Below are 20,444 nucleotides of genomic sequence, written 5' to 3'. Positions count from 1 at the left end.
TGGTACCTATCTCTCTTGCCTCCTTCCCACCCCAACATGTTCTAGAGCAGAAGTTATAGCTTGGATCCTGTGGGGAGAGAGAGAGAGAGAGAGAGAGAGAGAGAGAGAGAGAGAGAGAGAGAGAGAGAGAGAGAAAGGAGGGGAAGAGAGATAGAGAGAGAGGGAGGAAGGGAGGGAGAGAGAGAGATGGAAGATAGATGACAGACTGATAGATAGATAGATGATAGGTAGATGATAGACTGGTTGGTTGGTTGCTGTCCTTCCTTCCTGAAGAGGACCAAAATGACATCACCATGATAAAGTGAAATTTCAGTGTGTCTGACTGTGGCTGATCAGCCCAATACGAGCTTGGAATGTTCTACCACAGGTTGGGCACAGAGAATCTGTGTGAATATTTGGGGTGGATACTCCAAATTTGAGCATCCTGCATTTACTTTGTGCTTTCTCAATTCTGCTTTTCTCAAAGAGCACAGCACCTTTTCCGATGCGGGCACTCCATGCTGAGGTCTCCTGTTCCAGTGTTTCCCATGTCGCACAGTCAAAAACAAAGTTCTTTTTTTATTAATTAATTTTATTTATTTTCAGTGTTCTACAATAACTACCATATAACTTAGATTATTATTTTCCCCTCCCTTCCCCCTCCTTCCTCCCTCCCTCCCCAAGACAACATACAATTTTGTGTAGGTTCTACATACACATTCCTATATACGTTTTCACTATTGTCATGCTGTGTTGAAGAATTAAAATGAGTGGGAGAAATCATCTAACAAACCAAAACGCAATACACACACACACACACACACACACACACACACAACAGTGATCTTCTACATTCTGCAATTGAATTCCGTAGTTCTTACTCTGGATGTGGAAGGCATTTTGCCTTAGAAGACCATTGGGAATTTTTTTTAGGTCCTTGCATTGCAACCAAGTTCCAAGTCTACCACAAAAAACTCTCGCACACTGTGGTCGTTGCTGTACACAAAGTTCTCCTGGTTCTGCTCCTTTCGCTCAGCATCAGATCATATAAGTCTTGCCAAGCCCCTCTGAAGTCCTCCTGTTCATCATTTCTTATAGCACAATAGTATTCCATTACATTCATATATCATAATTTATTCAGCCATTCCCCAATTGATGGGCCTCCCCTTGATTTCCAGTTTTTGACCACCACAAAGAGAGTTTCTATAAATATTTTTGTACACGTGGACCCTTTCCCATTTTTATGATCTCTTGGGGATACAGGCCTAGAAGCAATATTGCTGGGTCAAAGGGTATGCACATTTTTGTAGCTCTTTGGGCATAGTTCCAAATTGCTCTTCAGAATGGTTGGATCAGCTCACAGCTCCACCAACAATGAATTAGTGTTCCAACTCTCCCACATCCTCTCCAACATTTATCATCTTCCTCTTCTGTCATGTTTGCCAATCTGATAAGTGTGATTGCTACATCAGAGTTGCAAAACCAAAGTTCTTGAGAGTGTCCTTGTATCACTTCTTCTGAACACCATATGATCACCTGCCCCATGTGAGTTCTCCATAAAATAGTCTTTTTGACAAGCAAGCATACATTTTGCATTTGAACAATGTGGCCAGCCCATTGGAGTTGCGCTCTCTGAAGCATAATTTGAATGCTTGGCAGTTCAGCTTGAGCAAGGACTTCAGTGTCTGGTACCTTATCCTGCCAGGTGATCCTCAGAATCTTCCTAAGACAGTTCAAATGGAAGTGATCCTGGCATGGCACTGGTAGACTGTCCATTCTTCATAGGCATACAACAAAGCGGTCTGTAGACCTTCAGTTTGGTAGTCAGTCTATACCTCTTCTCTCCCAAACACTGAGCTAGCTCTGGCAATGTGTTCATCAACCTCATTATCAATGTGTACATCCCTGGAAAGTACACTACCAAGGTAAGTGAACTTATCCACGGCATTCAAAACTTCTCCATTTGTTGTAACTGATGGTTCCACATATGGATGATATGGGGGTGGCTGATGGAGCATCTGTGTTTTCTTGGTGTTATTAGACTAAAATTAGCACAGGCAGCAGAGAATTGATCCATACTTTGTTGCATCTCAGCTTCAGAGGCTACATTGAGTGCACAATCTACAAACCACATCTACATATATATTATCTGAACGTGAATGCGTATAGTTATAAAATGTATGTATGGATGTCGTCAAGTCAACAAGCATTTATTAAGGACCCATCACATTTCTTTAAAGACCTGTTACAGCTAGGAGGTGAAGTGGATAAAGAATGGGATATGACTGAAAATGACTCAAACAACAACAAACGTTAAACAGCCCTGGAGGAGAAACAGATAATTTCGATGGTGATCTGGAGTTTGCTGTCTGGAAAGGGACATGCAGTGACATGAGGAGAGGAAAGAGAAAGGAATTTGAGGAGAGAGGAGAGTGTCAAAAATGAATTGTTTAACTATGGCATAAAATTGGGGATGGAGAAAAATGAGACCGAAGCAGGACTAGTAAAGCAAGGAGGGTGGAGTGACTAGACATTATAATGAGGATAAAAAATAGGTTTTGGAAGGAGGAGGCATAGAGAGAGATGGCAGATTACAATAAAGTCATGGTCAGATAGAAGAGTTTCAGAGTTACGGCTTGTGGAGGTGGGACACTGACAGGTATAGGCATATAGGCATGACCATGACTGGGTATGGGCAAGATGGAGTGGAGGTGCAGGTCATGAAAGCTGAGGATGATGAAACTGGAAGAAACAACATGTCTATTCAAGTGTCCAAATATAAGAGTGGTGAGGTGGGGTGGAAAAGACTCTGAGCCCTGCAGGTATTAAGCTCCTTGGGGAATGAGGGGAAATTGACCTGGGTAGCTGATAGATAGCTAACTCCACCCCCCCCCCCATCTAAATAGGGCAACACAGATGGTGGGTGACCCTTAAAAGAGAAGTAGATGCTTTTTGGTGGGGCAAGGGGGGAGGTTTGGAAATATCACTGAGAAAAGAATATGTCTACACCTCCTGGTTCAGTGGGGGAGGGGGGAAGATGGGGAGGTGAAGGGCAGGGAGTGATATGAGAAGGTCCTGGAGAAAGCCAGAGATGCAGCATCTTTTGGGGGTGGGGTTTTGGGAGGAGGTAGAGTTTCTGTAATTACCAGATAGCAATCTAAGAAGTCTGATAAGAAAAACAGTTTATGAACTAAGGGAGGCATAGAATGTGCCCTCAACTCTCCATCATGAGACTATGTGTAGTAGGTCTGAGTGTTTGTTGAATAAATGTCTTCTATCTCCTCCCTCCTTCTCCCCTAGCAGACAACCTCCCCAACTCTCCTCCCAGATATTTATTTTCTTAGGGAGGGAGAGGAAGCTGGCTAGGGGAAGCTGCAACCGGCAACCACAGGCCAGGATTGGGTTCTGACTTGTGTGCAAGTGGGTGGGGAGATCAGCCCTGGCCAGGGATGGGCAATGCCCCACAAAGTATCTAGTTTGGAGACTCAGGAGGAGGAAAAAATGAGATGGGCAGGGCAGCTCCCAGTCATCAGAACAGGGCGAAGCTATCCTTGCCTGACTCCAGTTCTGATGCCACAAGAGGAAAGTAGAGGCTGGTTTTTCAGGGATGCCTGGGAACTGGGACACACCCTGGCTTACTCAAAGTACACTCCCACACTTGCCCTCCCCACAAGTATTTGGCTGCTCCTGCAAACACATATATCCTTGTACGTACAAGGATATGTGTGTCTGCAAACAAAACATCCTTGTACACACACATTTAAATTCCTAGCTCAGTTTAGTTCATCTGACACCGTAGGAGGCAGAAGTACCTTCAGACAAAATAAAAACCAAAGCCCTGGATCTGACTAGGAGGATCACTGTGTAATCTTGGGGAAATCACTTAACCAGGGTCCCTCACGCTCACAGTCTCTTTAGGGAAGTGTTATTATCTCCATTTCACAGATGAGCAGGAGAAGATTAGTGACTTGCCCAAGAGTCAGCACACAGTGCATCATAGCTAGCATGTATACTGCCCCTTAAGGCTCACAGAGCATTTTCCATAGGCAATCTCATTTGTTAATCACTCTTCGAGATAAGTACTACTATTATCCTTGTTTTACAGATGGAGAAACTGAGGCTGAGATTAAGTGAGTAGGTGTAGGAATGGGTGAAGTGCTGGGCCTAGAGTCAGCAAGACAAGAGTTCAAAGCCAGACACCTACTTTGGGCAAGTCATTGAACTTGCTTCCTCACCCGTAAAAAGGGGCTAATAGTCTTCCTCCCAGGCTGGTGGAGAAAATCCAGTTAGTGATAACTGTACAGTGCCCAGCACATGGTGAGTACCGTTAGCATTCATGTTAGCTGTTACTGCCGGAGGCAGGATCCGAACTCAGGTCTTGGCGGCACTGCTCCCAGTGCCGTCTCCCAGCTAGTCGGTGTCCACAGCGGCTTGGACTCGGAATTCCCAGGAGAGGCCTGACCTCAGAGGACACCGAGGACGCTATTGGGCAACCGGCTTGGCCAAGAAACCGAGGTGGGAAATGAACAAGCCGGCGCTCGGCCCCGCCCCTTCCACAGCCCCGCCCTCGCCTGCAGCCCACGCGTGTCCCGGGCACGCGGCCCAGGATCCCGGCTGGGGGCGGGGCGGGGCGGGGCGGGGCTGGGCAGGGCCGGCCCCCACGTGAGAGCAGCTGCAGAGCGGAGAGCGGGAGCCACAGCGCGGCCACCGGCCTGCGGGTGCGGGGATGGCAGGCCCTGGCCAGCGGGGGCGGGAGCGCGCTGGCAGCTGCTGGCAGGACCCGCTGGCTATGGCGCTGAGCTCCCCGCGGCCGCCGGCCGCTGGCCGGGGCTGGGGCCGGAGTCGACCGCTCAGCGTGGTCTACGTGTTGACCCGGGAGCCCGAGGCCGAGGCCGAGCCGCTGCCCCTGCGCTGCCTGCGCGACGCTTGCGTCCAGCTCCCCGGGCCGCGCCCGGCGCCGCAGCTGCGCACGCTGCCTTTTGGGACAGTGGAGCTGGGCGAGTCTGCCGCCTTGGACTCTTTCTACAACGCGGGTGAGAGAGCCCCGGGGTCCCGTGGGCAGGGCGGGGCCTGGGCCTGGGGGCGTGGCCGTGGGCGTGGCTAAGAGGATCGGAACTCAAAGTTTAGAAAACAGAATGGGCGGGACCGGACAAGGACTTGGGGCAGAGCCAAGAGGGTGGGATTTAGGGGGATTGGAGACAGAAAGGAGGTTGGGCGCTGTAGGCTATGATGGGCGTGGCCTTGCCTGGGGGCGGGGCCATGAAGGAGGGGCCTTGTGGGACTGAGTGAGCTGAGCCTAGAAGGCTCACTGAGGCTGGGTCTGGGGAGCAGGATTCAAGAAATAGTAGTGGGTGGGCCCAGGGATTTGGGAGAGGGGCTAATGGGAAGAAAAATAAGTGGGTGGGGCCTATAAGAGGGCGTGGCTATAAAGAAGCCCTGAATCTGAGAGGAGCGGAGCAAAGGTGGAAAACAAGAAAGGCTCTTTGTTCGATGGGCGTGGCTGGGAAAGGGGTGTGGCTATAAAATTCAATCTGTGTAAAGGATGGCAATCAAGGAAGGGTGGGCTAACCCAGGGGGCGGAGCTAATTGGGAAGTGAAATCTGGGGGCGGAGCCCTAAGAGGGCGGGGCGGATCTGGAGAGAGGTTTCAGAGGGGTTGGGGAGAAGGGTGGGGCTGGGGGCGGGGCCAAGAAACAGACATTCAGGGTAGAGGAGGGGGCGTGTCTCAGAGAGGTGGGGTTAGAAGGGTGGGGCCCCGGAGGCAGGGCTCCTGAGGCCAAGACGAGGGGTCTAAGCCCCTGTCAAAAGATTTCAGTTGTAGGGAGTGAGAATTCTTATGCTGAGTCAGCCCCACCTTCTCTGTTTGGGAACCAATTGGTTTATTTTCCTGAAGGCCATTCCAAGAAATCATTGTTTAAAAATGGCCCTTCCAGTACAAGGGAACACAGATACCAGCATACACCAATTCAGTTAAACAAACATTTATTAAACAGCTTCTGTGAGCGCAGTGGTCCACATGACAGTGATTTTCATTCTCAGGCATGGTCCATGAACCTGGGCTGGGACCTTTCCCATCAACCTGAGATGGGCTGGGGGTTGGTGTTTGCAGACTTTTCCCCCAAACCAGGATGGAGCTAGGTCTAGTGGCCTTCTTGTTGTTCTGCTTGGGTGAAGAGTCCTGTCTGGCCCTAGACCTTGAGACTTGAAGGGTCAACACCCAAAGGACTTGGGATGAGAGGCCAGGAATCCTGGCTCTCAGCCCAGAGTCCTGTTCCCAGGGCCTCCTCCCACTGCTTCAGGGTTGGGCTTCCTGCTGGGAAGAGGCAACCTCTTGCACAACCCTAGGAAGGGACTGACAGCAGTTTGAAGGGAGGGGCCCTCAAGGCCCAGGAACCAGGAGCTGGTGCTCAGTAGAGATGGGGCTAATGTTTCTCTTCTATAAAATGGGTTAGGCCACCATCATCTCTCTAGCTCTACCCATCCATCTCTGACACTGTTCCAAGATTCTTCCTGGTTCTAATATTCTGTATACTAAAGCCTCTCCCACTTCAGCATTCTATGTTGTGAGGCCCTCCCAGCTCTGACATTCTGTGCTCTCAGGGCCCTTCCAGCTTGGACATTCTTGTGTTCCAAATCCTTCCCTGCTCTGACATGCTATGTTCTAAGGTGCAGTGCCCGTTAATGAATCCTTCTGAAGGGAAGAGTGAATGGATCTCTTTTCCTCCTTCACACCCCTTTGGGGGAATCTAAGGAGTGAGCTGGGAAATTCTCCTCCTCTTTTTGCCGTTACTATGAGAATCCATGTTTCCTTCACCCAGGAAGTGGGGGAGACAAGGGCTTAGAACCCAGAGCCAATGGTCAGGGACCAGGAGCCTACCTTTTGAGAGGATCAGGGCAGGGGGTGGGAGTGGGAAAACAGTATTATTTCTGCCCTAAAGTTTCCAACTTCTTTCCTTAGTTCTTTCCACTTTCTCCCAACATTTGTCACCTTCAAATCATGTTGGGGAAAGGAGTGTCGGGGTTCTCAGGAGAATGATCCTCTCTCTCAGACTTCACCCTCTCTCCCCCAGATGTGGTTGTGCTGGAAGTGAGTGGCTCCCTGGGCCAGCCCTCCCTGTTCTACCACCTCGGAGTGAGGGAGAGTTTTAGCATGAACAACAACATTCTTCTCTGTGCCCAAGCAGACCTGCCTGACCTACAGGCCCTCAGGGTAGGTGGGCATCCTCGGGGCCAGGTTGGTGTGTAAGGTGCTGGCACACTCCCTCCCTCTTTAACTGCCAGTAGAACCTTGGGCAAGTCACTCATCCACTGAACCTCCATCATCCCACTCTGACAAGTTACTTAGAAGTTCAAGTCAAACTCACAAGCAATTATTAACTGTTTACTGTGTGTTGTTGGGAACTATATTGGATATAGAGGTCCCCTCCAGTCCCCTCCCCCACTCACCACCTTTGTGACCTTGGACATGTCCTTTATTTTCCCTTCTCATGAGCATCTCCTTCCTCCTTGGTAAAAATGACTGCTCTGGCTTGTAAGCTCTTGAGGGCTGCCACTTTCACCTACAGCTTTGTACCCCCTAAGGGCTTTGTCTGTACTTGATGCCTGACACTTCTGAGACCTCTTCCAAGTGTGATTCTAAATATAGGTACCTGTGCTTTCTCCAGGCCTGTTTCTTTTAATAGTAGTAATCACTAGCCTTTCTATACACTTTAAAATCTGCAAAGCACTTGACCGTGCGTTATCCCATTTGATCCCTACAAGTACCCTCTGAAGTAAGTGCTATATTATCCCCATTTTACTGATGAAGAAACTGAGGCCTTCAGTGATTAAGTGCCTTGCCCAAACTCACACCCCTTAGTTAGGCATCTGAGGCAGGATTTGAAGTCAGGACTTCCTCATTCATTGTGCCACCTGGCTGCCTCTTCTGTGTATAAGTGTGTGTGTGGGGGGGGGGGGGGAGGATGACTCCTGAGGTCCCTTACAGCTTTAAATTTAGGCACCCAGGATTGCTCTGGGCTTCAGTTTCCTTACCTGCATAAGAGGGTTGGACTAAATGATCTCTAAGACCCTAAATGAGCTCTAGATCCTAGCAGGTGTCCTTAGTGTGTTTGCCCTGGAGTGGAGAGGAGAATAGACCAGACAAGGGTCAGGGCAGGCCATTGGGATCCCTCCAGTCCTGCCTACTTGTGGTTATGTTCCCACTAATTTACTGTCCTTTTCCCTACAGGAAGATGTCTTTCAGAAAAATGCCGTGAGTAGAGACCAGGCTTCTTTCCCTGGTCTAGACCCCAACCCAACTCAATCCACCCCCCAGTTCCCTTTTCCCTTGTTTTATGCCCCCCCCCCCAACCTCTCCAGGCACGTGTACACGTACCCATGTATACATGTGCACCTTGGCCATTTCCCAGCTAAGCCCTTGCCTCTGAACTGCCCCAGTGTCAGCCCTTGCTGCCCCTATCCAGGCCCACAGCACAGGGGCAGACACAGGGATGCCATCTGGAGGGAAGATGAGCTCCTCCCCTTCCCTCATTGCTGGGGCTCCTTTGCAGGATTGCGTTGGGGGCTACACTTTCATCCCCTACATGGTGACTGGCCAAGGACGGGTCCTGTGTGGCGATGCAGGTGTTATGAAGGGGCTGGCAGAAGGGCTGTTCCAGTCGGGAGCAGGCACTGAGGCCCTCCTCACCCCGCTGGTGGGCAGGCTTGTCCGCCTGCTGGAGGCTATACCCACCAATTCCTGGTACCTAGGGTGGAGGCCCTAGGAGGGGGAGGGAGCATGATGACTATCAGGGAATGAGGCATTGGGAGTAAAGGGCTGGAGGACCATGGGAAGTGCGGCTTTAGGAGGAGAAGATGGGAGAGCCATCCATCCTCCCTCACCCAGTGGCTACTTCCGAGAGACTATGCGGAGGGACATCCGCCGAGCCCGGGAGCGCTTCTCTGGGGACCAGCTTCGTCATGAGTTGGGCCGGCTACAGCGACGGCTGGACAGTGTGGAGCTGCTGACCCCTGACATCATCATGACCCTGCTGCTCTCTTACCGGGATGTGCAGGTGTGCCTGGACAGAAGCGGGTGGAGGGCAGGCAACATTTCTGTGGTACTTTACAGCTCACATCACCTATACTGAGGGATTTTAGGATTACAACACATTTTACAGAGAAGGAAACTGAGGCAGGGTGATGCAAAAGAGCACTGGATTTGGAATCAGAGAGTCTGGGTTCATATCCCACCTCTTACTACCAGGGTGATGTTACACAAGTCACTTCTCTGCCTCAGTTTCCTCCCTTGGGATTTGCCCCAGGGGTCAGAGCCAGGACTTCCAGGTCAGCCTTCTTTCTACAGGAGAGGGTGGATAGGTTCTTTTAGAACCAGATCCTTCTAGGAGCTAAGAGTGGGGGGAGGAGGGGGCAGGGCACGGAGGCAGGAGCAGGTGCCTTTTGGAAGCACCATCTCTACTTTGCCCTCTCCTCGCAGGACTATGGGGCCATCATCTCCCTGGTGGAGACGCTGCAGGCCCTGCCCACCTGTGATGTGGCTGAGCAGCCCAACATCTGTTTTCACTACACCTTCGCCCTGAACCAGTGAGACCCAAAGGGCAGGGCGAGGGGAGGGACCTGTAGGAAAGGTGGAGGTGACATCCTGGGACACAGGTCATAGGAAAAAGGGCTCCAGGAATGAGCATGGTACAGTAGGGAAGAGCACTGGCCACAGTCTAAGCACCTGGGTTGAAATGCCACCCTTGCCAAGTACTTTCTATGGCACTTGAGATCCATCAATTAAGTTACTTAATCTATCAATTGAGGAGGTTGGAGTAGATGGTCTCTGAGGTCATTTCCAACTCCAAATCTAGACTCTTATAATAAAGGAGTAAACAGTGAGGGAGATGCCCCTGGGCAAGCAGTGAGGGAGATGCCGCTGGGCTAGCAGTGAGAGAGATGCCTCTGGGGTGAGTAGTGAGGGAGATGCCCTTGGGGTGAGCAGTGAAGGAGATGCCCCAGGACAGATAGTGAGGGAGGTGTCCCTGTGGTGAGTAGTGAGGGAGATGCCCCTGGGGTGAGCAGTGAGGGAGATGCCCCAGGGCAGGCAGTGAAGGAGATGCTCCTGGGCAGGTAGTGAGGGAGATGTCCCTGGCTGGCCAATGAGGAAGGGGCCCTAGGGTGGAAGGTGGCAGTGACTGAGGGGGCACTACTATCCTGGGTGAAACTTGGGCCCCTGAGGCTGCTGCTCAGAGGAGCTGACTGTGAGGGCCCCAGGCCTCACCATCTCCTTGCCTGCTGACTCCAGGAGGAACAGGCCTGGCGACCGAGACAAGGCCCTATCTGTGCTGTTGCCCCTAGTGCGTAGTGGGGCTGTGGCTCCCGACCTCTACTGCATGTGTGGCCGAATCTACAAGGACTTGTTTAACAGCTCAGGCTTCACTGACACTAGTCACCGAGACCAAGCTTGTCACTGGTAAGAGGAGCCACCAGCCACCCCTCGTCCTGCCAACCCCAGGGGCCTCTGAGAGGACTGGGGTGAATCCCAGAGCTGGTGAACCCGGCCCTTTCAATGACCAACTTGTGTGGGCCCAAGCCTGGGCTCATCATTGTAACCACCCCACGCCCACCTTCATCCACCCTGGATTTACCACTAGGTACCGAAAGGCCTTTGAGACGGAACCCAGCCTTCACTCAGGCATAAACGCAGCTGTCCTTCTCATAGCCGCTGGACACCAGTTTGAAAACTCAGATGAGCTCCGGCAGATAGGTGACTTCTCCCATTCCCCCAGCCCCAGGAGAGACCCCTGTCCCAGGGAGAAAGCTAGCTCTTTTTCTGTAACATAAAGTGAGGCCACCATGCTTCCAACCCTCAAGGAAGGTGGGGACAGGGGACAAGGTGTCCCCAGGGGATGAATGAGCCGTCAACCCCACTGGCAGGGGCTGATAGGGATAGAGGTGGTGGGACAGATGGCCCTGAGCTAGTGCCCCTCCCACCATGCCCCATGCATGAGTATCCCTGTGCTTAGGACTGAAGTTGGGATGCCTGCTGGGCCGCAAGGGCAGTGTGGAGAAGATGCAGTATTACTGGGATGTGGGCTTCTACCTGGGAGCCCAGATCCTTGCCAATGACCCCATCCAGGTGGCTCTGGCTGCTGAGCAGCTCTACAAGCTGAATGCTCCCCTCTGGTAGGTACCTAGGGGACCCTGAGGGAACCAGGGAGGCTGAGCACCCCAGAGGCCTGAGGCCCATACTTGTTCTGGATCCACAGGTACCTGGCCTCAGTGATGGAGACCTTCCTTCTTTACCAGCATTTCCACCCAGCCCCCCAGCCCTCAGGACCCATGGGCCTTCGGGCCCTGTTCTGGCTCCGATTCCTCCTACAATCTTGCCAGCCCTTTGCTGCCTCGGATGAATGCCCAGTATGGAGGATGCAGTTGTAGGGAAGGATCTGGGGCTGGAGCCAAGGCTGGCACCTTGACACAGGGTGAGCTCTTTCTTCATGCCCTCCAGGTGCTGATCCTGGAGCAGAATAGGGTGCTGCAGCCTGCCAGGCTTCAGGTGCAAGAGGGGAGCCCCAGTATGGCCGTGACCTTGAGCCTGCTGGAGTCTGAGGCAGAGGTGGGGCTGCCCCCATACCCAATCCACTGGGCCCTACCCTACCCATATTCCCCAGGGCCTGAATTCCCTTCTTCTCCATCACCCCCTGTACCCCATCATCATAAGCACTAGCCCCTCCCCACCCCCATCCTCCATGGCATGCATCTACATTCAGTCCAATCTAATCTAACCTACTGTGTGCATCTCTTACACTCTGGACCCTGACCCAATTCACCCCCCACTCTTCTGAACCCCCTTCTCTACCTTCCCTGGCCTGGGATTCCATCCTTCCAGCCCCTGCACCCTAGAACCTTCATCTCCCCTAGGCCGGTCCCCCATCCCCCCCTCTCCCCCAGGCTGCCGGCTCTGGCTGGACCTTCCCCGCGGCCTCCATCCGGGGAGTCAGGTGAGACACTAGTCCCTTGCTGCCCCCTCCCCTCATTCCTGGCAGAGGGCTCCCAGCTGGTGGGAGGGCAGGGCTGCCTTGAGGGGTTCTGGGGGACGCAAGCCCACCTAATTTCCTTCCTTGGCTCTCCCTGCCCAGCATCTCGAAGAGAGACGAGCGCTGTTGCTTTCTGTATGTGTTCCACACCGCCCAGGACTTCCAGCTGGGCTTCCCTAGTCACCATCACTGCCAGTGGTGAGTCCCAGGGGATGGAGGTGGGACCAGGTGGGGGGGGTCATTAGCAGGGGCTGCTAATGAGGCCTCACTGAGTCTGAGTGATTCTGGAAGGGTGGGAGCCAGGGAAATTGGTGAGGCAGGAGGTGGTCCAAGGAAGGGTATCTCAGAAGTCTTAATGCAGTTTTAGGCTATTAAAGCTGACACCCTGTGTAGAGAGTTGGGGTTATTAAGGGCATAAGGGAGGAACTGGGAATAGGGCCACATGGGAGGTGACCAAGGGCCAGAGAAAGGCCAGGTCCCAAGGCACTGCCAAAGTCTGTCTTGGAAAAAAAGCTGCCTTTTGACTCAGTCAAGGATGTTTCTGGCCAGGCCAGGGTGGAAGCAGGCACAGGCGGAGGTCCTGAATAGCTGATTGGGTCCATACAGGTTCTGTAAGTGGATCCAGACCTTCCTGACTCAGACAGTGCCTCTTGGAGATGAGGGCATAGCCACCAAGGAGGTGTTGGAGGTAAGATGAGGTACAGGCATGGGTGGAATGCCTGGGGGAGGGACTGAGGAGGCTGGCTGACCTGCCCCACCTCACCTTCCCCCAGTTTGACTATGAGTACACAGAGACAGGAGAGCGGCTGGTCCTGGGCAAAGGTACCTATGGGGTGGTGTATGCTGGTCGGGATCGCAGCACCCAGGTACGGATCGCCATCAAGGAGATCCCTGAGAGAGACAGCAGGTACATGGGCACTGGGTGGGCTGGGCAAGGTCCTTGATCCAGCCTGCAGAGACTGGGGATCTGGCTTGGGAGGGAGATAGTGAACAACAGACTCCACTGTAGTAGATGGGTTGAATTCCTGTGCTCTGCTTGAGGCACAAGACAATACCTGAAGCCACTGCTTGGGGGTGATGCCAGGTTGACTCCATTTGCAGGTTTTCCCAGCCCCTCCATGAAGAAATTGCCCTGCACAAACGTTTACGCCATAAGAATATTGTCCAGTACCTGGGGTCTATCAGCCAGGGTGGTTTCCTCAAGATTTTCATGGAGGAGGTACCTGGAGGTACCTAGGCAAGGGCATGTGGTTTTGTGTACCAGTGGGTAATTGTGGACCCAAGGCCCTGGGACTCAGGGTGTCTATGGGATTAGGGCTATGGGCTCAGGATGGAGGGAGTTAACTGTGGGCCCAGTGCCCCAGAACTCAGGATGGGGGGGTATCTGTGAAATCAGAGGGTATGGGCTGAGGACTGAGGGAGGTCTGATGGTACCTGTGGATCCAGATCTCAGAGATGGCCAGGGAGGGAGGGGGGGTCAGAGGCCATGGAAAGGGTTAACAGTGGATGCAGGGCTACTGACTCAGCTTGAACAAGGGCTGGGCATGTTCAGTGGGGTCTCATGTGGCAAGATGCCTGTCCCTGTACACAGGCAGCCTATCATCCTTGTTGCGGGCTGTGTGGGGACCACTTCAGGACAACGAAAGCACCATCAGCTTCTACACTCGGCAGATCCTACAGGGTCTGAGCTATCTCCATGACAACCACATCATACACCGCGACATCAAGGTGATGACAAAGGGCTGCACGTGAAAACTTGTATGCACACACATACACACATGTGCACGCATGCATGCACACACACACACACACAAACATCCAGGTAATTCACAATGATCGGGGTAGTGAATAATGGGCCCCAAAAAGGAGTTATGAATGACTGGTAGGGAGGCTTCCAGCAGACTTGTAGGCATTAGTCCTTGACCCCGTTCACCCTCTGGCCCAATGACTCGAGTGAAGGCAGAGATCATGTTTGTCAGATTCACAGGGGAACATGTAGACAGCCCCTTGAGGTCAGCTCACTTTTGTCTGGGTCCAAGCAATTAGCACAGTGCCATGCCTGGCACACAGTACGTGAATGGACACAGATTAAATTGAAAACTGGCAGACACAGGCAGCAGCTAACCTGCTCTTAACAGGTTAGAGGTGAAGCTGATGTGTCCCACTTTGGTGCAGTCTCAACTTTTGAATTGAAAACCATGATTGGGGAACACATGGTGAAACAGTGGTTTGTGGAGGAAATGACCTGGGGGCAATCGTGGCCTGCAGGCTCAGTGTGAGTCGGCAGCGAGGCATGGCAGCTGAGACCTCTCTCTGAGATGGGCTTCCTACATCAAGAAAGCCAGAGCTCAGGAGGGGACTGGAAGCCGTATTCTAGGAAGGGTTGGTGTGTCCAGAGGGAAGTGATCAAAGTGGGGAAGGGACAGGGCATCATGCCACACATGGAATGATTGAAGACCAGCTGAGGACCCTTAGCCTGGCGAAGAGAGAGGGATTAGCAGGGACTTGACTGCCGTCTTCAAGTATTTGAAGGGCTGGTGGGTGGAGGGATTTGGAGGCAACAAATCCCAGCTCTGCATAACTCGGTACCTGTGTGGTCTAGGGCAACTTATTTCACTTCTCCAAGCCTCAGTTTCCTCATCTGTACAGATGAGGAACCAACTAGTTTCTAAGGTCCCTTGTCCAGATTCGATGTCCTTCCATCAGGTTCTTCTGTTCAGTCCTAGAGGGTGGAAGTTGCCAGAGCAGGGTGGGGGATGGGAGGATAGCACATCTTGCTGAGCTGCTTCCAGTGGGAGTGAGCTCCTCAGGACTGGAGGTCTGAAGGCAGATGCTAAATGGCCACTTCCCTGGGTTCTCAGGCAGTTAACAGTCCAGTCCCCAAGTAGATTGGACTGAGCTTGCAATGGAATCATAGAATGATAGGGCTGGAAGGAACCTGAGGCAGGCCTCTCATTTTACAGAATAGGAAACTGAGGACTTACTATATGAATTTTTAATTAGGTAGCAGAGAGAGAGGCACAAAGAAAGATAAAGGCAGACTCACTTGTGCTGTGGGGGGTGGGATGGAAATGGCATAACAGAACTGGATTGGGGACAGCAGATTTGTCCCCAGGGCAGGATTTGGAGGTATAGATGGGTTTAGGCTGGGGCCTCCCTAGGACAGCCCCCCAGGACTCCCATAACCCCTCCCCCAAGGCAGGACATTAGCTCCTGGCCCTAGTAGATTCCAGCCTAGCACCTGATGAACACCCATATTCTCTGCACAGGGGGACAACGTACTGATCAATACATACAGTGGTCTGCTGAAAATCTCTGACTTTGGCACTTCCAAGAGGCTGGCGGGCATCACCCCCTGTACAGAGACTTTCACAGGTAGTATGGGGCAGGGCTAGGGTCAGTGAGTGGGGGAGGAGAGATAAAGGCTGCCTTCTCTGGGCAATGAGGACTCTCAGGAACTCCTTAGGGACTTTGGGACCTTTCTGATCCCTAGGGTGGGGACAGTGTTTGGTGGTAAGCCATGGTTCATGTGGTAGGTGGCAGTGCCCAGTGTAAGTGTCTAGGTCCTAGACTCTAGGATATATTGATAATGTTTTGGTGGGGAGGGGAGGGAGTGATAGTACGTGGTTTGGGTCCCACTATGCCCTTCCAAGTCAGACTCAATTTGTCCCAATAGGAACCCTGCAATACATGGCTCCTGAGATCATTGACCAAGGCCCCCGGGGCTATGGAAAGGCAGCCGACATTTGGTCCCTGGGCTGCACTGTCATTGAAATGGCCACTGGACGTCCACCTTTCCATGAGCTAGGCAATCCCCAGGCTGCCATGTTCCAGGTATTCCTCACCCTTCAGCCCAGTGGTAGAGTGAGCCAACGCCTACCTCAGGTGGCTGTTGGTGTTAATGGCAGTACCCCAGTGATCTTCCCTACTTCTCCTTTTCCAAAGGTGGGTATGTACAAGATCCATCCACCAGTGCCTAGCGCCATGTCCGAGAAGGCCCGAGCCTTCATCCTACGCACCTTTGAGCCCGAGCCTAAGCACCGTGCCAGTGCTGCTGCCCTGCTGGGTGACCCTTTCTTGCAACCTCGGCGTAAATCCCGAAACTCCATGTCACCGCATCACCCCCATCACCCTACAGGTGTGCTCTGGGCCAATGAAAGGCTGTGGTGGGGGGATGGAAGAGGGAAGGGGTTGGGAAGCACTAAACCTGAGAGCTCCTGGTCCCCAGGTCTCCCACCGATCAGTCTAGCTTCCTCAGCTGGCCAGTCACAGACAGTGCCATGCCCAAGTGCCAATCCCCAGACCAGCCCCATGCCCCCCAAGCGCTGCTTCAGTGAAGGAGGAGCCTCTAATAGCCAGCTACGGTAAGGACTGTAGATTGGGGAAGGGGAAGTCAGTACAGGTATCTTCAGGCCTGCCTCCTCCCCAAGACCTGGGAGTACAAGAGGTCCCAGCCCCTTCTGCTCCCATCCCCAGGAACCATTTCTGTAACTGGGACCAAGTGCCCCCTGATACCCAAAAGAGGTTCTGTACCTTCATTCTAGTACCAGTCCTCAGGGCTCCAGTGGCCTCAGTGCCATCTTCATTCTGGACCAGTCACCGAGGTGCCTGGAGGCTAATGTACCTGTGCCATGCTCAGGGTGCCCAAGGAGTCTGTCACAGAGCAGACCTTATCCCCAGAGGAGAACCCACAGCGGTCTCTGATGCGTAAGGAGAATGAGCGGAGGGCCATGCTGGAGCGAGTACTCAGCCAGGAGCTGTCCACCATAGTGGAGAGCCTGCAGTGGGCTCTGGAGCAGGTGGGCATACACAGCCCAGTGTGGGAGAGACAGCACATGATGGGGATCTATGTGTGACCTTGAGGAAGTCACTCTTTCTGGACTCATTTCTCCATCTCCAGAATGACAGGGCTGAATGTTTTGGGGGTGCCACCCTCTCCCTCCACTCCCCATGTCCCAAGCCCATCCCAACTGCCTCTTGCCATAGCCTTAGCTTTGAGACACAGAAGACTGGGCCTCCCAAGTGTGACATCTCATGGGCATGATCCATGCCTTCAGGCTGGGCTCTGGTGAACAAAGCCTGCTTTCCCTCCCTCACTTCCTCCCTAGGGCCCCCCTGGGCCGCGCCTGAGCCGGGAGCAGGTGGCCCAGCTGGTGAGAGGTCTCCAAGGCTACATCTGTTCTTCCAGTCGCCGACAGCTGGCACAGGAACTTCGGGCCCTGCAAGAGCAGCTTCAGGCCCAGGGGCACAGCTTGGCATTACTCCAGGGTCCCCTCTTTGCTTTCCAGGATGCTGTGAGTGGGGACAGGGGTGAAGGTGGGGCACATGGTACAGGGTTGGGAGGGGCTTTCAAGCTGAATCACCCCCCTGCCTCTGCCCCATAAGCCTCCTGCCCATTGGGAAGTCCTTTCCCAGATCCTACCTTAATCCTTTCTGAGGTAGCTTCTGTTTATTTCTCTGAGGGGATGGAAACAAAGAGCATTGTTCCCTGGACACATGGAAATAATCTCCTCGCTTTGCTCCTACTTCCCAAACCTCTCTGATCTTCCCTTGCTCACACTTTCCCCTGCTCACACCTTCTGGATCTCAGAGCCTGCACCTTTGCCCACCTCTGATCAGAGGCCATATCATAGTGGGCTGTACTCCTTTATCCAGGCTCCCAATACCTTACTTTAGGCCCCGTCCTGATCTCAAGCTCCTCCCCTTGGCACTAGCTGTCTCTTATCTGAAATCATCATCCTCCCCAGGTGAAACGGGTCCTCCGAAGGCATGAAATCCGGCCCCACTGGATGTTTGCCCTGGATGGACTGATGAACCGGGCAGTAAGGGCAGCCCTGGCTGTGCTGGGGACAGGTGAGACCTCAGCTGGAGCTTATGGGCACAAGGTGGTCACTGTAGGCAGGGGTAAAGGAGTGGAAAAAGGAGAGGAAAAAGAGACATCTTCGGCTGAGCGGCCAGATATATCTCAGGTAAATGCCTCGGGCCAGATTGGCAGTGCCCTCCCTGGGGCCCTTTGCTTAGGTTAGATACAAGTTGTGCCTGCTCCTGCTAGCCTTTTGTACTTTCAGATCTAAAGAAGCCAGCCACAGGGGAGCCTGAAGATGGGAGCGAGGAAGAGGAGCCAGAACCTGAGCAGAGGGGTGTACCACCCAGGAGGAGCCACTCAAAGGCTCCTGAAGAGGATTCCCTACCCCTACTGGCACAGCTGAGCCTCCTAAGGGCAGAGACAGGCAGGTGAGCACCCTGGGAGAAATTGTCCACACCCACTTTAATTCAGTAGATATGCATAGGATGCTCAATCCCCCTCCCATCACCCCTTGTCTTTCAGGCTCCTAGGACAGCTAGCAGAGAAGGAGAGGCAATGCCAGGCATTAGCTCTCAGGGCACTGCAGCATGTAGAGACCTCTGCTCTAACCTTAGGTTCTGGGCCTGCAGGTAACCCAGGGCACTGGTGGGATTGTACAGCATGGTGTTCCTGGGTGGGCAGTCGGGACGTATGCCACAAATGGGCTGTGATCCTTCCCTCTTGGGGAGATTGGGGGGGCAAAGTAACATGAATAAGTCAAGTCTGTATGATAGTTTAAGACCAGGATGATCTCTAAGGTGCCTTTCGAGGAGGAGCAAGGAGGGTGGGTGGCAAAGGGAGATCCCAGGCTCCTGGGGCTTAGCAGGCCATTTCCTTCTCATAGATGCCCCACCAGCCTCCCCAGGGGACCTGGAGCTGGCCCAGTGGCTGCAGCAGCTGGGTGTGGATTCAGGCACCATCCAGACAGTGAGTACTGGGGTCCCAGGCTTGGGAGGGAAAAATGCCTCCCCAGCCTCTGACAACCCTTCTCTGGAGTAGCATTCTGGGGGGAAGCTGAGGCAGAGGAGTTACCTTCCAGAGAGCCCTGTCTAGGCCCTCTTCTTGTCCCTCTGTCTTCTAGGCTCTGTTACAGCCTCATAGGGCTGGAAAAGACCAGGGCCATTCTGCTCATGGAATTCTAACATGTTAGGAAGGGCCTTTATCTAGTCCAGAGAATCACACAGGCCGAGAGGGGAAGTAACTAGCCCAAGGCCACAGCTGGCGAGTGGCAGGTTCTAGAACCCAAGACTAGGGCTGAAGAAACCCCGGGGGAGTTCATTTTGTCTTCCAACTGAAACTCTACTGAGTCTCCTTTTTTTGAGAAGGAAACCAAAGTCCAGAAAGAGAAATAGACTGGCCTTGGATGAGAGCAGGGGCAGAGCTGGGGCTCTAAGCCTGCGGATTACTTGTCATTCTGGGGCTTTCTTTTTGGCCTCAGTCTCTCTAAGGCCACTGGGCAGCATGGACCCAGGAAAACCCAAGTTCAAGTCATCCCTCTGACATTTTCTTCCCTGTGTGACCTTTCTGGGCCTCAGGGTCCGGGCAGTTGTGAGGATGAGCTGAGGTAGGGCATGGGAAGTGTTTGTCAGACCTTGAGGTGCTACCGAAATGCTAGCTCTTCTGTTCTCTTGGACTCCAGCTCCTGAGTCACGGCTTCACTTTGCACATGCTCATCACTTGTGCCAGTCGAGATGACCTTGTCTATACTCGGATCAGGTATCTTCCCCGATTTACTCAGGCACAAATTCGATAAAGGGTCCCTACCCTCTGTGCCTCCAGCTCCCCTGAGCCCCCTGACACTGATCAGCCAGGCCCTCCTGCCCAGAATGGGGAAAGTGATCTAGCAGGGCTTACTGACCCTACCCATCTCTCCAAAGGGGTGGAATGGTGTGCCGGATCTGGAGAGCCATCCTGGCACAGCGGGCAGTGCCTGTGCCCTAGACACCCACCTTTCAAGGGGTTCAGGATGCGATGGGCACAAGGGCAGACCTGTGGACATCACGGCAGCAGGCAGCCACTCGTGCAGGCACTCAAGCGGCAGCACTCCCTTCCATGGGCAGAGGCCCCTTCCTCCACAGAGTATTGGGGGGAGGGGTTACAGGAAGAGAAGAGAAACAGTACTGGGAGCTGACCTGCCCAGAGGCCTGCTTGGCCAAGGGCACTGGTCAGGTCAAGGCCATTAAAGAGGTTGCTTTTGTATGTTGGTGTCTGTCACTGCTGTGGATCCTGAGAGATGATGGGCTTCCCCTGAAACTCCTCCCTTTGGGTCTCAATCGATCTCCCCATCCACCTGGCTTACAGCCGGTCCATACTTCCTTTTGACCATATATCCCCTATCTAATCCAAAGTATTTATTAGGCCCTTACTAAGGGCAAAGCACTGGGGATACAGAGAAACAAATGAGTCATGGCCTTCAAGGACCTTCTGTTCCACTCAGAGAAACAGTGGCAGGATGTGTGCCCAGAAGTATCCAGGGAGAGAGGCATTGAGCTGGAAACAGGCCCAGACAGAGGCCCAGAGGATGGAAGGCAGAGAAGGGGCAGAAGAGGACAGTGGGCAAAGGATGTCCCCATGCCCAGTCCTCACAAGTGACCATCTTGT

The 20,444-nt window shown here is 53.1% G+C and overlaps 1 protein-coding gene across 4 annotated transcripts; it reads left to right on the top strand.

Moving 5' to 3' along the window:
* The first annotated feature begins 61 nt into the window (after positions 1 to 61).
* Positions 62 to 20,042, top strand: MAP3K6 (mitogen-activated protein kinase kinase kinase 6). Of its 4 annotated transcripts, none has more exons than XR_011967129.1 (29): positions 62 to 5,012; positions 7,049 to 7,188; positions 8,206 to 8,229; positions 8,528 to 8,718; positions 8,863 to 9,031; positions 9,454 to 9,560; positions 10,264 to 10,431; positions 10,613 to 10,725; positions 10,985 to 11,144; positions 11,228 to 11,378; positions 11,470 to 11,577; positions 11,883 to 11,962; positions 12,101 to 12,196; positions 12,605 to 12,686; positions 12,772 to 12,905; positions 13,100 to 13,227; positions 13,590 to 13,726; positions 15,268 to 15,373; positions 15,675 to 15,832; positions 15,944 to 16,136; positions 16,227 to 16,362; positions 16,638 to 16,797; positions 17,107 to 17,292; positions 17,746 to 17,967; positions 18,067 to 18,232; positions 18,327 to 18,433; positions 18,688 to 18,770; positions 19,483 to 19,559; positions 19,721 to 20,042. XR_011967129.1 is itself a non-coding variant. In XM_072609500.1 (29 exons), the coding sequence occupies exons 1-29, from the start codon at positions 4,706 to 4,708 to the stop codon at positions 19,782 to 19,784; spliced, it is 3,837 nt and encodes a 1,278-aa protein (XP_072465601.1). In that variant the 5' UTR covers positions 4,618 to 4,705; the 3' UTR covers positions 19,785 to 20,042. The 4 variants fall into 4 exon arrangements, 2 of the variants coding, with proteins under 2 accessions (XP_072465601.1, XP_072465602.1); XM_072609500.1 differs by having other exon boundaries at positions 4,618 to 5,012; positions 17,746 to 17,851; XM_072609501.1 differs by having other exon boundaries at positions 4,619 to 5,012; positions 11,913 to 11,962; positions 17,746 to 17,851.
* Positions 20,043 to 20,444: the final 402 nt, after the last annotated feature.

Source organism: Notamacropus eugenii, chromosome 5 (assembly GCF_028372415.1).
Source record: "Notamacropus eugenii isolate mMacEug1 chromosome 5, mMacEug1.pri_v2, whole genome shotgun sequence".
Taxonomy (NCBI): domain Eukaryota; kingdom Metazoa; phylum Chordata; class Mammalia; order Diprotodontia; family Macropodidae; genus Notamacropus; species Notamacropus eugenii.
This window is presented reverse-complemented; position numbering and strand designations above follow the sequence as displayed.

What these genes read in the sequence shown, in the direction of transcription:
- MAP3K6 (XM_072609500.1), top strand. Translation starts at nt 4,706, where the DNA reads ATGGCAGGCCCTGGCCAGCGGGGGCGGGAGCGCGCTGGCAGCTGCTGG. An exon ending in CTGCCTCGGATGAATGCCCA is followed by an intron (nt 11,379 to 11,469) that starts GTATGGAGGATG and finishes CATGCCCTCCAG; the next exon opens with GTGCTGATCCTGGAGCAGAA. An exon ending in TCACCCCCATCACCCTACAG is followed by an intron (nt 16,137 to 16,226) that starts GTGTGCTCTGGG and finishes CCTGGTCCCCAG; the next exon opens with GTCTCCCACCGATCAGTCTA.